This window comes from Astatotilapia calliptera, chromosome 12 (genome assembly GCF_900246225.1).
Source record: "Astatotilapia calliptera chromosome 12, fAstCal1.2, whole genome shotgun sequence".
Taxonomy (NCBI): Eukaryota; Metazoa; Chordata; class Actinopteri; order Cichliformes; family Cichlidae; genus Astatotilapia; species Astatotilapia calliptera.
The window spans coordinates 15,829,873-15,846,512 of NC_039313.1; the positions used below are offsets into that span (position 1 = coordinate 15,829,873).

Below are 16,640 nucleotides of genomic sequence, written 5' to 3' on the forward strand. Positions count from 1 at the left end.
CATAATAATTAAATTTGTGGATACGCCATACAAATTCAAAGCGCCAGTCATCCAGTTATCCTCAACTTACACTTTTACAGTACAGCGTACTGTCCCCATGCACAGGTGGGGGCAGGGGTTACGAAATCAATATCAATAGAAGAAGAAATCAATACATTTTTAGGTTTATTGAGCGAGTGCAAGATTGTTTGGGATGTGGTCACTCCACCAACCTTCATGGTACAGTGGGGCAAAAAAGTATTTAGTCAGCCACCGATTGTGCAAGTTCCCCCACCTAAAATGATGACAGAGGTCAGTAATTTGCACCAGAGGTACACTTCAACTGTGAGAGACAGAATGTGAAAAAAAAAATCCATGAATCCACATAGTAGGATTTGTAAAGAATTTATTTGTAAATCAGGGTGGAAAATAAGTATTTGGTCAATAACAAAAATACAACTCAATACTTTGTAACATAACCTTTGTTGGCAATAACAGAGGTCAAACGTTTACTATAGGTCTTTACCAGGTTTGCACACACAGTAGCTGGTATTTTGGCCCATTCCTCCATGCAGATCTTCTCGAGAGCAGTGATGTTTTGGGGCTGTCGCCGAGCAACACGGACTTTCAACTCCCGCCACAGATTTTCTATGGGGTTGAGGTCTGGAGACTGGCTAGGCCACTCCAGGACTTTCAAATGCTTCTTACGGAGCCACTCCTTTGTTGCCCGGGCGGTGTGTTTTGGATCATTGTCATGTTGGAAGACCCAGCCTCGTTTCATCTTCAAAGTTCTCACTGATGGAAGGAGGTTTTGGCTCAAAATCTCACGATACATGGCCCCATTCATTCTGTCCTTAACACGGATCAGTCGTCCTGTCCCCTTGGCAGAAAAACAGCCCCATAGCATGATGTTTCCACCCCCATGCTTCACAGTAGGTATGGTGTTCTTGGGATGCAACTCAGTATTCTTCTTCCTCCAAACACGACCAGTTGAGTTTATACCAAAAAGTTCTACTTTGGTTTCATCTGACCACATGACATTCTCCCAATCCTCTGCTGTATCATCCATGTGCTCTCTGGCAAACTTCAGACGGGCCTGGACATGCACTGGCTTCAGCAGCGGAACACGTCTGGCACTGCGGGATTTGATTCCCTGCCGTTGTAGTGTGTTACTGATGGTGACCTTTGTTACTTTGGTCCCAGCTCTCTGCAGGTCATTCACCAGGTCCCCCCGTGTGGTTCTGGGATCTTTGCTCACCGTTCTCATGATCATTTTGACCCCACGGGATGAGATCTTGCGTGGAGCCCCAGATCGTGGGAGATTATCAGTGGTCTTGCATGTCTTCCATTTTCTGATGATTGCTCCCACAGTTGATTTTTTTACACCAAGCTGCTTGCCTATTGTAGATTCACTCTTCCCAGTCTGGTGCAGGTCTACAATACTTTTCCTGGTGTCCTTCGAAAGCTATTTGGTCTTGGCCATGGCGGAGTTTGGAGTCTGACTGTTTGAGGCTGTGGACAGGTGTCTTTTATACAGATGATGAGTTCAAACAGGTGCCATTCATACAGGTAACGAGTGGGGGACAGAAAAGCTTCTTACAGAAGACGTTACAGGTCTGTGAGAGCCAGAGATCTTCCTTGTTTGAGGTGACCAAATACTTATTTTCCACCCTGATTTACGAATAAATTCTTTACAAATCCTACCATGTGGATTCATGGATTTTTTTTTTTCACATTCTGTCTCTCACAGTTGAAGTGTACCTCTGGTGCAAATTACTGACCTCTGTCATCATTTTAGGTGGGGGAACTTGCACAATCGGTGGCTGACTAAATACTTTTTTGCCCCACTGTATGCTGACACATTTCCTGACCTTACTTTACTTTCTGAATCAGTAACAGTAACATAGTCTTAAAACTATTCAAAATGAAGCTCATTCTCAATTATAAGAAGGTGATTGATGGAAGACATGTTTAAACATGCTCCAAGATGAAGCAAAGTTTACACTGGATTTTAATGAAAAAATTCTATGAGGAATATATTTAATGCTTCCACAGGAATTAACTCATTCACTGCCAGCCATTGGCAGTGAATGAGTTAAACCCATTGAGGGAACGTATCAGCCGTCTGTTACTACTGAAATGTGTTGGGAGTTTGCTGGTCTAGAGCCTTCACTATAATCTTCCCAAGACTGGACACTCCAGCAAATTTACCAGCATCCGACCCACCAATGACAGACTGGCACCTAAAAAGAAAAGAAAAAAAGACTGTGGCTGCTTTCAGCCATGTGGCATATGGTCACCTGCTCATTCGACTGAGCTAAACCAGCACCAAAATCAATACTTTTCTAATCAGTAGCTGATTGTGTGCACTTTCATCTTAAATAAGCTTATTGCATGTCTTTTTTTCCACTAGCTTAAACCTGTAACTAAATGTGTATGCATGTTTACAGTGAAGTTTTTTTCCAAAGCCCTTCTGCAGCTTCACCCAGATTTGCAGACACCCTGATGGAGACACAAGCTGGGACACATTCTTCAAGTTTGCCACACTGCAAGATGAGGTCAACTCCAGCTAGGTTGTTTGTTGCATTCAAATTAGTCTTTTGTGCCGCAAGCTGTTTCTCTAAATGTATAAACCAACCTTTGTAAATGTTATGTAAAGGCTAAAGAGCAGTGGACCAAGGACAGCAGCTTGAGGTACCCCTGCCTAAAGTTTTATTTCTGCAAGTCTAAAACTACTAATTGAAGCACATAAACGTCAGTCTTACAATTTGAGAACCTGGCTTGTTAAACTCAATCATGATGCCTTTGACTTAAAATATTTTGATGAGCAGTGTTAAAGGCAGCAGTGAAGCTGAGAAGAGTTACAACTAAATAACTAAAAGTGAGTCATTCTCGATCTTCAAGCTTTAAATAAGAGCTGTGATTAGTTCTGAAACCTGACTGGTACTTATCTAAAGATATTCATTCAATTTTTTATGAACATTTTTTCAAATATTTTGCTGAGGAAAGAAAGATTAGAAATAGGTTTATAATTAGTTCTTTTTTGTTGAGCAGTGGTGTGATTAGAGCACTTTTGAATGAAACAGGGAAAATGGAAGCCTGTAAAGAGCTGATCATTTTTACTGAAGGATTTACACCTGTAAACTTTCATATGATTTGAGCTTTGTGACATATTACTCCCTCATGAAAATGTATCGATAGAGGAAATAAAAACATTTTTATTGTCAATAAAGGCAATGATTTTTTTAAAAATCTTTCACAAATTTGTTCAGCAGAATAAAATAAAATGCAAATTCCAACAAATCAAATTTTAATAAAAGTTAATCTAAAAATCATAAAACATTCTCTCAGGCTACACATACTTTTGAGTTCAGTAAACAAAACTTCCTGAAAACAATGCAGTAGTTATCAAGGATTGCAAAGTTAGACGCTGAAACAAACAATAAAAAACATAAATAAAATAACACAATCAAAAAAATAAAAATAAAAATCTGTAACGCAAGTTCCCTGCAGATGGGCCAAAAGGGAGACAACAAGGCAGCAAAATTGCATTGATTAGTTTTGAGGAGTGCTGCTGCAGGAGTGATGTTGACTTATGTTCAAGCATGAGATAGTGCTGCTGCCTATCGACTATCATCTCTTAGTCCGTGTTGCTAAAAGGATCAAAGCTATTTGATCTAGAATTTGAAATGAACAGTTGCTTCCCAAGCTCTGCAACCTCTGATTAGGTCAAGAATTTCATAATGACACTTTTTTTTTAAAAATATTTCAGTCATTTCAAGAAATGATGTAACTGATTTTAGACGGAAAATTATACAGTAGACAAACTCCATCTATGATACCTAAACAATGTTGTATCCGAGAAGCTTTTAGTTTACCTGTGTGTGCTTCAGAGCTTGAGAAACAACTACAGCTCATACATTCCTCCACATATAGTCTGTCTGTGCTTCTGCACTGAAGCTAATGCATTTACGTGTAACGTGAAGACCACATTAATTTGGCGGCTGCACACTTTCTACCAAAAGGCAGATCGTGTGCTTTAAAATCAACAGAACAAAACAATGGTACAGGATATTTTAGGTGCTTGAACTGAAAATAGAAGTTTCTGTGGGCTGAATAACACCAGCAGTCAAACCCATCGTCACACCAGGCAGATGAATGTCACTGCGTTAGAAACCTATTGTACTTTAACCACCCAAAGAAAGAAAAAAATTCAAATTGGCAAATGAAAAGTAGCCTAGGAAGAGAAATTTGCACTGCACGCGTCAGGATACTTGCAATGATAACCACGGTGTTATGAAAATTACAGTGATTACACTTCTAACACTGTCTATAATTGCAGCTCTTTAGTCAATTTTTCTATAGAGAGCAGAGCGCAGACAAACCTGCATACAACAAAAGGCAGAAAATAATCTGGATATAATTACACCTGACATCTAGCTAATATTACTTGACATTTGCCTAACTGCTTCCAAATTAGTGCAGGAGAAATAAAGCTTGAGGTACCATCCCCGCTCCATGGAAATGCCCTTCATAATGTAACAGCAATTGTCAGACCCCCCCCTTCCACTTATAGACATAATGCACAGTCCATTTAGCCCCGCAGACCAAAGACAGTCAAAATGTTAACCTATGATCAGGTAAAGAACGTACTACGTGTCAGCATTTTCCAGCAATTCCATTTCATTATAATTTAAAACTCACACGTTTGACACGCTGTGATTGAAAATGCAGCTCTGAACAGTTTGATAATGGCGCTTTAGAACTAACATAATTATTAGCATATCTTGACCTCTGACCCGAAAGTCAAAATCATTTCTATGAGTGAGTTAAGGCTTTGTTCAACGTGCTGTTGAATCTTGTAGAGCGGCGGCCAGATGGAGCAATTCTATGACAGAAATTACTCAGATCTTTAAACTTGTTGGAGCTTTTCAAACCTTAAAACCACTGAAAACTAGACAAACAGTGAAAGTCAACACGTCATTACAATGCTTGAATTCCAGGTATTCAGTTTTTCCAAGTCGACAGTCTTGAGACATGAGTTAAATAGTAGATGATAAGAAAATATCAAATTAAAAGATTAAAGAAAGTCATCCAGGAAGCTACTTTTAACCAGTTTTTCATACAGTGAATTCTATTTGATGTTTATTTTCCCCCGAGCTGCTTGAACCTTTACAGCATTGTGGATGTAAAGCAGATCCTGTTTCCCCAATCTGATATCCGGCATCCTTCTCAAGCTGTGCCCTGCAACAAAAATACATTCAGAAAAAGTTGCATCAGTGAACGAATGTGCCAACTGTTTCCTTAACTGTCTGTACTTCAGTATGCATGATGTACTGAGCTTTTCATTTTCATCTTGGTACTTATTTACTGATTTATTACTACATGCTGCTGTATCAGACTTTAGTTCCCAAGTGTAGCTTTTCCTTTTTATGTTTATTCATGGTTTTGTTTCTGCAGTAAAATGACTGGGCCTGGCTCCAGCCTGGCCATCTCCCACACTCATCACCACAGGATATTTACATAGAACTGTATCATATTTTCTCTTCTTTGTTGCTGGCTGCTTTCCTGATTCTGCTGAGCTCAGTCGGGATGCAGGGGGTTGTCTTTCAAAATAATTATTAGTCTCTCACTTGCTGAACTTTTTGACATGTACAGTTTTGCCAAGAAGTTAATATGCAGACCTTTAGCTTTAATTCAAGGAGTTTAACAAAAGTACTGTGAACTGTTCAGAACATACAGTCATTTTTATACATCATCTCCCATTTTTAAAGGCTGAAAAGCAACTGGATGATTGGCTGATCAACAGCTTCAGGGCCTGGTGACGCCAGTTTCCTTGTTATTCCACAAATAATTAAGCAAATATGAGTTTATTCTAAGTGTTGAACTTGGATATGGTAACTGTTCAACTTTAACTCTAAATATGAGATTCATACAGATGCTGAAGCAAGTGAAGGAGTCCATCATTAGGTTAAAACCCTTAAGGAAGGCCAGATCAATAACTCCAGATGGCTCATCTTTGTAATTTGCAGTGGAGTAATGCAGAATGGGTGGATGCTAAATAGTCGTTAAACTCATAAAATTAAGTAAGCATGAAGAAAATCAAATTCAGATTGCTCTCTGAACAAAAACGTGTGCTTGATACGACATTATTTCAGCAATTACACTGCATATCATGTTGAGTCAGTGTTTTTTTCATCACGACCTGAAGAATAGAGTATGTGAATGCCACGGAGCAAGACAACAGTGTGTGAGTCTGAGTGTATACCTTAGATTTGAGCTAGCTCAGCTTGTTTGTCTGCTTCAGGCTCCCCTTCATTCTCATCATCTCCATTGTAGTCAGCCAGTTCATCCTCCATGACCTTGTCTACCAACAAGTACAACATGGTTATTAAAAAGAAACAAGAACTTTCTAAAATGACAACGTACATTTATTTTTGTAATGATCACTATTACCGGCCAATATGGCCTCAAAGTTAGATCATGATATTGAAAAAAAATGTCTAATGACAAAATAAATACACGAATATCTGAAAGGAAAACTATTCAATCAGATAGTTGTTTGAGGTGTTTGAGGTGAATGAAATACAGCTACACTTTCAAGCACTTTTAAGCACCACATCTGAAATTCAAGCACTTTTCAAACCTTGAAAAGACAACATTAAAATTCAAGCATTTTCAAGGATTTCAAGCACCCGTACGAACCCTGCAGCTATTGCCTGTGCTTGTTCTGTTGTTGTGCTCGCTAGAGAACATAAACATAGCTATAGTGATTATATTGCCATATGACATTTTACTTTGCATAAAAATTTATACTAGGACTGCCAAGGGCTATACGATAAAGTTTGATTGAAGGACAGTGGTTATCTCTGGCATTCAGAATCATCCTTCCTACTGACATAAAGCCTGTCGAGACCAGAATGCGCTCACTCTCTAAATGCTTATTTAAAACACATACCTATATTTTCATCCTGTTTGTTCTCCTGTGGTTTTTCTAAATCTTCTCCACCCACGACTTGTTCATCTGCGTCGTACTCTTCTGGTTCCTGAAGTTTCTGACCAGCTTGAGTTTCATCAGCCTTTCCTTGACCAATCAGCATCCCTTCCATTCCAGGGTCTGCTTCTGAAAGAACAAATCACAGATAGAATGAAATACATTAAAAAAGGTATAAAAGATGTCAAAATATAACCATATAAAACAAGTGCATTGTTTTTGCTGAAAAGTCTATAAGAATAGCCTAAAATCTATAGATAGATAATCTCTTGCTACTCAGTCAATGAGGTTGTTGGTAAAACATGCTGGCGAGTTTTCTCACACACACTCCAAGTTATAAATATATTAGCAAAAGAAATTATTATCGTTAACTAAAACTAATCTTAAAAACAAAAACTAGATGTGAAAAAACATAGTTAACTCAAATAACAAAAAAACAAAAAACATGTTTGAAAAACATTTAAATGGACTGATTTTCCTGAATCTTGTCTCTAACATATTCCCTCCAAAGACTAATAAATAAAATATTAAAGCTAACACAGAAACTAAGCATTTTCAAACAGTTAAAAACTAAACTGAAATAAGAAAATCAACTCTGGATGCTAACTAAAATTAAAATTCAAAATGAAATAATAAAACCATAATTAGAAAATGAAAAACTATAATATAACACTTGCTTTCATACATGTGCACATGTACAGCAGCTTTTGTGGAGCGATCAGCACCAATATTGTAGGAAGAAGTAGGAAGAAGTTTTAAAGAAAATTACCTCTAATAAAAACGCTCTTACATAACAAAGAGGTTCTGTTCACTAAACTGAAGAGTTTTCTCAAATTTTAAAAACAGTAAGAGGAAGTGCTCAGTTAGTACTGGTTTGGGCCCTGTGGTAAAGTCTTTCCACTAAACAACAGGACGTGTGATTGCCAGGCAGCAAAACACAGCTGCTAATACATTAAATCTGTGTGACTATCCAAATTATTTACCTTCTGTCTGAGGATCTTCTTCATGAGCATCCATCGCCTCATTCTCTTTGTCTTCAATCAGATTATTCTCCAAAAGTTTACCAGTCTCTCCTTCCACCTCATCTGCATTGTCAGCTCCTTCTTGTGGCTGTTTGTCTTCCTGTTTCAATGCAGCAGTTGCGGGAACGGACTCTGGCCCTGCTTTGGAGAGATCCTTTGATGTAGGCTGCTCCACTGGAGCGCTGGGAACTAGAAAGAAAATAACAAAAAGCAAGTGCAATGTGAGGTTGTCCACCAACTATGCTTAGACACACAATATGTACAAGTGTATATTTCAGTTAAGCAGACCATTTATGTTTTTTGTCTTACTTATATCCACCATTATTTCATTTGTCAGTAGTTCATGGACTTTATTGCCTTTGGGTTGAGAGAAACTTGGTGTTTGGCTTGAAGCAGTTGCTGGAATTCCATCAGACAGGGCCTTGACTGACTTGTTGATTTCCACTGCTCCAACATTTTCCTGCTAAGAAATTAATATACAATTCTGTGTCACAGCTCCATAGCTCTTGCCATGCAGAATTAGAGGGTTTTTTTTTTTTTTGCCTAGATGCGCAAACAAACACGAGCAAAAGGAACTCAAATTTCTCCATTTGCATGTAAAAACAGTAAAATGGTAAAATGTAAAAACAGTAGTGACGATAATCACGTATGGTAGGAAAGTGTTTTAAGACATTAAGATTTTACCTTGTCCTGATTAACATAACGGGGTTGGTGACAAAAAAAAAGAAAAAAAAAAAGGAAAAGAATCAGGTCCACCCCTCTGCCCAAGTCTCAATCATGTCGAAAGACTAGTGACTTTGCATCCTTTCACATGCTTCGCTGCTTAACAGGAAAGCCAAACCCACCTGTGAGGAGACAGGTGTATGGATGAGCTTCTGCATTTTCTTCTCAGCTTCAAGTTTAGCGGCAGCCACTCTCTCATTGCACAGCTCTTTCTGGGACAGCACCTGGGCGTTACACTGGGTCCTACATACACAACACACAGACAGTAAACAGTAGCATATTATACTGGCATGTGCAGTGATCATACTTTCTTTACAAACAGATGCATACAAATATAAGTGTGTACTAAAAAAAAAATAAAAAAAATAATAATAATAATGAATCATTTTCTTACATGTCATACATAAGTTTGTTATTAAGTGTGTTGATGTTGCCTTGGCAACTCTGCAGCTCTTTCTCAAGTTTCCCCAGAGCATCATTCAGCCAACTCAGCTGACCTACAGTACACACAAAGACACACATACACATACATGAAATTAACTTCACAGTTTTGTAGCGGCCATGTGATGGTTGTTAAGTCAACGCAACACTTTAATCAAATAAAGGGGCAGAAGCTAAACATTATGTTACCTTTGAGTTCCTGTATGGTTTTTACACTGGAGGAAATGTTCTGCTGCAGTGTGGCCTAAACACAAACACACAACGCATGTCAATACTCACTTATCACACTTATTTATTGTTCATATGAAATTTTTCCCTGATAAAATGTTTATGTGGTGTGAATCGCAACAGTGAGTAAATCAGAAAAGTGTGTTCATTGGCCCAAGGATTCCCTTGTGACAAGAGCTGATAGACAGCGCCTCTGAGGTGGCGTTTGTGCACATAAAGGTTTTATTGTCACCAGTTTTGTTTGTGTGCACCTTGTGTTGGCTGCAGGAGATCTCAGCTCCCTCCAGCTTGCTCTTATAGAGACTTTGTATGTTGCTGATCTGATCCTTTTGTTTCTCGATCACCTGTTCGAACTCCTTCTTCTTCTTCATCTCGTCTGCTCCACGTCGCACCTGGCCCTCCAGCTCATACAGTTTAGTCTGTGTCACATGCAGCAAGATCAGTATCACGTTACTGCTTTTTATATAGACCACTTATTTAGAATTTGTCATGGGTCATGATAACATCCATATGAAGAGAACAAAATGACAGAAACGTCCTGGTTCAGAATGAGTCTTTAAGGGTTAACTATGCATATAGATATATATAGTTATACATGCATGTTTTACCTTATTTCCTGTGTCAATTAAGCTAAAAAAAAAAAAGGAGTCTTTCTTACCTTATTTGACAGAAATGTCTTGCCATTTAATGCAATATATTAAACAACAATAAAAACTGGACTGAAAAAAAAACCCCTAATTATTTGTCACCCTTACATACTTCAGATCATCAAATATTAAAATTTGATAAAGATGCAGATTTAAAATGATCAATTAACTGAGATTAACCACATTTTTTGGAATACTGATTCAATGTTACTATTCACTATTCACTGTCAGACCTGTTGAATTAAGAAATCAGTTAAATAGAACCTATCTGACAAAGCAAAGTAGGCAAAAATATCTCAAGAAGCAACACATCATGTCGCAATCTAAAGAAAACTCAAAAACTCTTAACGGATGAAATACAAAGTCACTGACATCTATCAATCTGAAAAGTGTTACAAAGCCACATCTAATTGAAACACGGTGAGAGCCATTATCCACAATTGAAGAAAATTTATCATAAATTTGGATATCTGCCGATACCGATATGAATCCGATATAGTGTTTTTTAATCAACAAAACTGTTTTTTAAATATCTTGCTGCATTTTGTATAAGTTCATACTCAAGTTTAAAACAACAACTACACTAAAGCTATTCTGTTATACCTGTATGCAAAAAAAAAATATTTCATAGTTCAGCAATACTGATCAATCTAATAAACTTAAACCTACACCATCCTCCCTATTCTGGTATTTTAAAGAGTACTTAGCATAAATATTAAGCAACCTAACTAATAGGGTTCCAACTCCCAGCAACAACAAAAATAAATAAATAAAAAATAGGGAACCACCCCTCACACTCCACCTCATGATGCTTAATCGACGTAATCAACCTTAATTTGATGCAGTGTGAAAAAAAAATACACAGAAATCAATTCTTTTTCAAGAAATATTAAATAGATTCAACATCTTTCTTCAACAAAATTGCAGACTGCACAGATGGTACCTTCCCAAAGGAAAAAGTACTATAGCTTACTAGGGTATATTAGACTTAACAGTTACTATATACAATAATGGACTTCTATACATTTTACATCAGATTAAAACTTTGGGTGTAAGATTCAGATAAATATTAAATAATTAAAAGCTCGACATTTTAAATGAGAATAAGAAAGAAAAGTATGTCTTTGTGCCCCCTTTTCCCTGTTAATGCCCTATCGGCCCCCCTGGCTAAACTTTGCTAGATCCGCCCCTGCACAGTTACAGCCGTCAGCTGCGTAGAAAAGGATCCTGGTGTAGAAAGTAATATTAAATAAATTCTAACAACAGCTGATCAAGCTTAAACGTGCTGCTGTTGTTCAGCCGCTGGTTTCCTCTTTCTGGTGCAAAGTGGGCCAAAAGCAAACAAGAGACACGGACTCATGACAGAAAAGCCGATCAGCTGATCATTAAGCAGTTTCATGATTGAAGTAGCAGCCGGAGAGCGAGAGGCAGTCGCTCGTTAAGCTTAACGCAGGAATGCTTTAAAAACATTCAGAGATGGACTTACACACTTGCTTTACTTCTCTCGGGGATAACTTTGTCGGAGATGAAATGCCGGGTACTATCCTCCTGACTACCAGGAAAAAAAATGTTGTCCAATCAAAAAAAAATTTAAATCCCCCAATGTTTGTAAGGTAATTAGAAGACTGAAATAATTTTTTGGGAAAAAAAAGTTTACATTTTTTAGATATCACATGTCCACTGCAGAGGACATTGGAAGGCCAAACGTGTAAAAATGAACTTTGATGGCAAACATTTGCTTCAACTCTTCACCAAGGAGAAGTTTGAACTCAAGGAACTGTAGTGGTTTCTTCCCCCAAAACTGCAAGTCACTGCTATACTGAAGCCACGAGTTGGTGATTGCCAGATCAAAAAGTAGAAAACTGCACATACTGTCAATTTCTGAGTGCGAGAGACCATCCTGTAGAAACTCAACATTCGGCAACAAGGTCCACGTCACCTATATTGGTAGTGTACTCAGAAATTGGCAGTGGACTTGGCACATGGACAAACCTTTTGTTTTTCTTAGACCATCTTGTGCATCTGTCCTGAGGTTGATTGCCATAGGCAGAGGATGCCATGACAACTGTCCAACCACTTAATGACAGCAAGTTCAGGTCTTAGTACCATCCCTGATGCTCCTCCTTCTTTCTTCTTCAAGGGCTTATTCCCTATGATCTTCTTCATCAGACAACTCAAGATCTGGGTTTCCCTCATCAAACTGCAATAAATTTCTTTCTGCTTCTAAAAAGGACTCCTTTTCTGGTCATTTAAAAAACAGAACGAAATGGAGGAAATGACTACAAATGTCCACTATGGAGGACATTTTTTAAACACTTCAATACTATACTAAAATGAAGTTAGAATTAAGCATACTATGTTTTAATGTGTTATTAAGAGACTTATTTAAAATATGTTAACAACATTTATAGCTAAAAATTGCTCAATAAGAAGTTTTATGCACTTACTTTTCTTCTTCCCATAAAATGTGCTTGCAGCGGTGGCTGCCATGTTCCTTAATGAAAAAACTAAAGTTCCCAAAGCTCCACCCCTTCACATTTGGTATCATTGGAAAGCCCTAAATGTACTCTGTAGATACCAAAAGGAGGCAATTCTGTAGTATGCAGTGCATGGGAGATATTCAGGTTTAGAAAGGTGCTCTACAGAGGACAAATTTGCATTGCTGGTAGTCAGGAGGCTATGTAAGTAATTTTAAGCAATTTGTAAGTAATTTTAGGTAATGCAGCAGTGAAGTTATTAGTATTGCCTAACTTCAGGTATTTTACAGGGAAGACGAAATAATTACATTTTAACCTCCTAGGACAGATATGCTCAAATATCAAAGAGAAATTAGAAATGCATACTGTGGAAGAGTTCGGGTCTTAGGAGGTTAAGTAAATTTAAGCACTGCATAAATTATGGGTATTTTACGGAAAAGGAAATACAGCAAGAAATGTATATATACTGTATAAATTGCATGTGTTGCATAGCTTCCTGGTAATTGTGTGGAAACGCAAACAAGCAAACAATATTTCCCCATCTGTCGTTTTTGGGGTGAGGTAGGGCAAGGTAGTATAAACCTTGCCTAACTTCTAGGCATTTTACAAGAAAGGAGACACTCAAAGTTCAAAGTTATGTGTGAATAGTGATTGTGAAAGAAAAAAAGAATAAATTTATAATTGGTGCAATCATTACAAGGTCACAAAGGCCTCCAAATTATGATAGTATTTATATTTTCTTTTAAGTCGGTAAGCGAGAACAGTTCTTGGCACATTTATATTGGTAAAATAAAACACATGCAACACAACATCAAAGTAAGGACTATTAAAGAAAGATGTAAAAACAAACAAACATGTAAGCACGCAAAAGAAATAAGAAATGAGGAAGAGTTTGAATATTTTTTAACCCACCTCAAGCTCCAGGTTGCGGGAGCTGGACACCCAGTAGTTAAAGCCCAGAACCAAGATACAGGCGATCAGAGCGGCAATCATAAGAGGCGGTGACCTTACTCCACGACGCCCGTTCCCCAGCCCACCCATTGCTGTCTACCAACTGAAAACACACAAAGCACAGCCACGGTTAGCACACTTCCCCACACTTTATTTTCTAACTGCATCTTTTAAATACATATTTTCTGTGCATTTCTGGCAAAAAGGTGGTGGTTTTGCAAGTTGGTTGCAGACATGTAAAAAAAAAAAAAAAAAAAAAAAAAAAAAAGCTCGCTGTCGCTTGTTGCAGCTTTTTTGTCAGCAAAAACACAAAAAGCTTACACAGGAAATGTTATTTGCACATACATACAGACAACAGTATGTTTAGTGATTCTATTGGAAACAACACATGCACAGCTTTGGTGTTATGTTTACAAATATTACACACCTGTACGGTGTCACACTGAAACATACCCAGCACCACAAACAGCAAAAAGATGTCCTCAAAAGTGGTGACTCAGTTAAAATGTTTTTAATTGGGAGGGGAAAAAAACAAGCTAGAAGGACATTCCCAAGGACCAACGGGAGCTAAAATGCAACAACTACACACTAAAGAGCAGCATTACACATCACCGACGAAGTCCCGTATTGTCTAGTTTGTAATACATACTGTCGACGTAAATAATATGCGGATTCCTGCTTTCCGTGTTTCTCCTTCGTCAAACAAATGACCCAAGGATTGCAAAGGCGCAAAGAACTGTTTAACATGTAACAAAACTAACGACCAGCAAACCTTCAATTTAACATCACGTTAGAAAAATCTGACGGCTACTACTAAATCAAAGCACAGGTCTGGAGCCAGGGTATACCTGTGCTGTGTTTGGCAGTATAAATCATAGCCACCAGTATCGTGACGGTTGCGATAATACGGAACTCGAGAAAAAGGGGTCCTTCGTATAATTGATTAGACAAATTCAGGTCAACAGAAAGCAGGAATACTAACTTCGAATTTTTTTTATGTATATTGTTTATTAAATGTGTGACAAAGCTACATAAACGTGTAAAGAAATGGCCACATTTATCTGTTTTTAAATTTGGGCCAATGCTAAAAGAAGAAGCGAAGGAACTCAACGTTGCAAGCTAACGCTAACATTGTTAGCAGCGCTGCTCCTTCACAGTTGCTGTTACCGTTTTTAGGTCGCTTAGCTAAAACTAGCAGCCGAACCTACTTACCGGATATGTCTGCCTGTCAGAAATCAGAGCCAAATTTGTGAGGCGATATATGGAGTGACACCTCGTAATATATTCCAACAGCTTTTGTAGACGTTTTGTAACGTTGGACGATTAGCTTGTATCCATCATTGCCACACAGACAGCTCAGTCTGTGTGCTCTGCCTGCTGCCTAGGATTGAAACGTTCAAGTACCTCCCCTGACTGCTGTAAAAACAAATCATATTTAGTTTCACATAAATAAATTAATAGACAACAAATCCCCCTAAAGTTTTTTAAGTATTTTCTAATATCAACTTAAAAACACACAAATTATTACTTTTGACTGCTGTCAAGTAATAAATACTGACAGACTGGTAGTCTAGGCTACTTTAAGATCTGAGAATTTGTGTTTTACGAAGTGCCTAGGAAGGCATCACCGGTAAGAGGTTGATTAACGAAAGATTAACGTGTCATATCATGTTAAATAAAATTTAAATAATAAATGTAGGTATATTAAAAATACTAATACATATAAAAAATAATTACAAATTAAACAATAAAATATTATATTATTTATAGATAAACTAATGTAAGCAAAATAGGGATTTCTCTACCCAGCCTTTCTTTCTTTCTTGGGCCTGATCTGAAGTATGAGCTTTATCATTTAAGTGGGAATTGTATGGGGTTAGAACGATGCCACCTTAAAATAAAACAGAAAAAAATATTGAAACTGAAAAAAAATATTGTAAATGAAATAAATGTACTGAAACATTTTGTATTGAAAGTGAAGAAAAAAACGATAGTAATAAAAGATTAATTGAAACTGTAAAATTTTTCACTTTCAATATTTTTTCCAGTTTTATTTTAAGGTGGCATCGTTCTAACCTCATAGAACTGGTGTTGTTTTTTGGTCATGCAAGGAAGAGTGCTGCAACCTTTCTCTGTCTATTTTGAGTTACATTTTAGTATAATTTTGTTTTTTCTTGTGAATTGTCTTTCTTTTTTATGGTTTAATGGTTTTGAAACTTAATGAAGATGTTCATGACAAAAAAGAAACAAACTAATAATTATTCTTTATCCCATTTGTCTTTCGACTTCTTTTGAATCTTTTTTTTAATGATACATGTAATATTTTAAAATGAAACAACATTTGTCTTATTTAGATTGCATTAATTGATTTTTCAAGTTGACAAACTTTATGATTATGGCTAATTATAACATAAATATGGAGTCAACGCATATATTTCAACAAGAGATGTAAGATGGTGTGTTGAGAAGTATTTTGAGAAACTGATGAAGAAAAAATGAAATGGGGGACAGATGAAGTTAAGTTAGTGGATCAGGAAGTGCAGAGAAATAATAAGGAGGAAGTGAGAGGAGCTATCAAGAGAATGGAAACAGGAAAGGTCCAGATGACATACCTGTGGAGGTATGGAGAAGTCAGAGAGAGAGGGCAATGGACTTTAACTTGATTGTTTAATACAATTTCAGAGGATGCCTGAAGAATGGAGAACTGCACAGTACTTCAAGAACAAGGATAATGTGAAGAGCTGTATTAACTACAGAAGAATAATGGTAAAAAGCCATAGCATGAAGCCAGAGTGCTTCATGTGCTATGTTTGCCTTAAGAGTGTTGATGGAGATGTATAGAGAGCGTGATAAGAAGTTGCACCCTCTCAGCACTTACGATAAGGTTTCAAGAGATAAATTTTGGTACTCCACGAGGAAGTCAAGAGTGGTAAAGTATATGAATGTGGTGGAGGACATGTATGAAGACAGCGAGACAGTGGTGAGTTGTGTGGTAGAAGTGACAGATGGGCTCAAACTAAGGGTGGGCCTGACTCACAGATTCAGCTCTGAGCCCTTTCTTGTTTTTAATGATGATGAGCAGGACTTATGTTTGCAGACAACATTGTGCTCTATTGTTAGAGCAGGTGGAAGAATGCCTGGAGAGGTGGTGGTATGCATTGCACTAGCAAAAGTCAGG

General features: G+C 37.5%; 1 protein-coding gene across 3 annotated transcripts; it reads right to left on the reverse strand.

The window, feature by feature from the left end:
* Positions 1–3,578: 3,578 nt before the first annotated feature.
* golm1 (golgi membrane protein 1) lies at positions 3,579–14,859 on the reverse strand. 3 transcript variants are annotated; one of them, XM_026188024.1, is made up of 11 exons: positions 14,675–14,859; positions 13,424–13,565; positions 9,732–9,806; positions 9,349–9,403; positions 9,113–9,215; positions 8,841–8,961; positions 8,305–8,458; positions 7,957–8,184; positions 6,938–7,102; positions 6,248–6,346; positions 3,579–5,223 (listed from the first exon to the last, which is right to left on the reverse strand). In XM_026188024.1, exons 2-10 carry the CDS (start codon positions 13,550–13,552, stop codon positions 6,249–6,251), a joined length of 1,128 nt encoding a protein of 375 aa, XP_026043809.1. In that variant the 5' UTR covers positions 13,553–13,565; positions 14,675–14,859; the 3' UTR covers positions 3,579–5,223; position 6,248. The 3 variants fall into 3 exon arrangements, with proteins under 3 accessions (XP_026043809.1, XP_026043808.1, XP_026043807.1); XM_026188023.1 differs by having other exon boundaries at positions 8,305–8,455; positions 9,639–9,806; XM_026188022.1 differs by having other exon boundaries at positions 9,639–9,806.
* Positions 14,860–16,640: the final 1,781 nt, after the last annotated feature.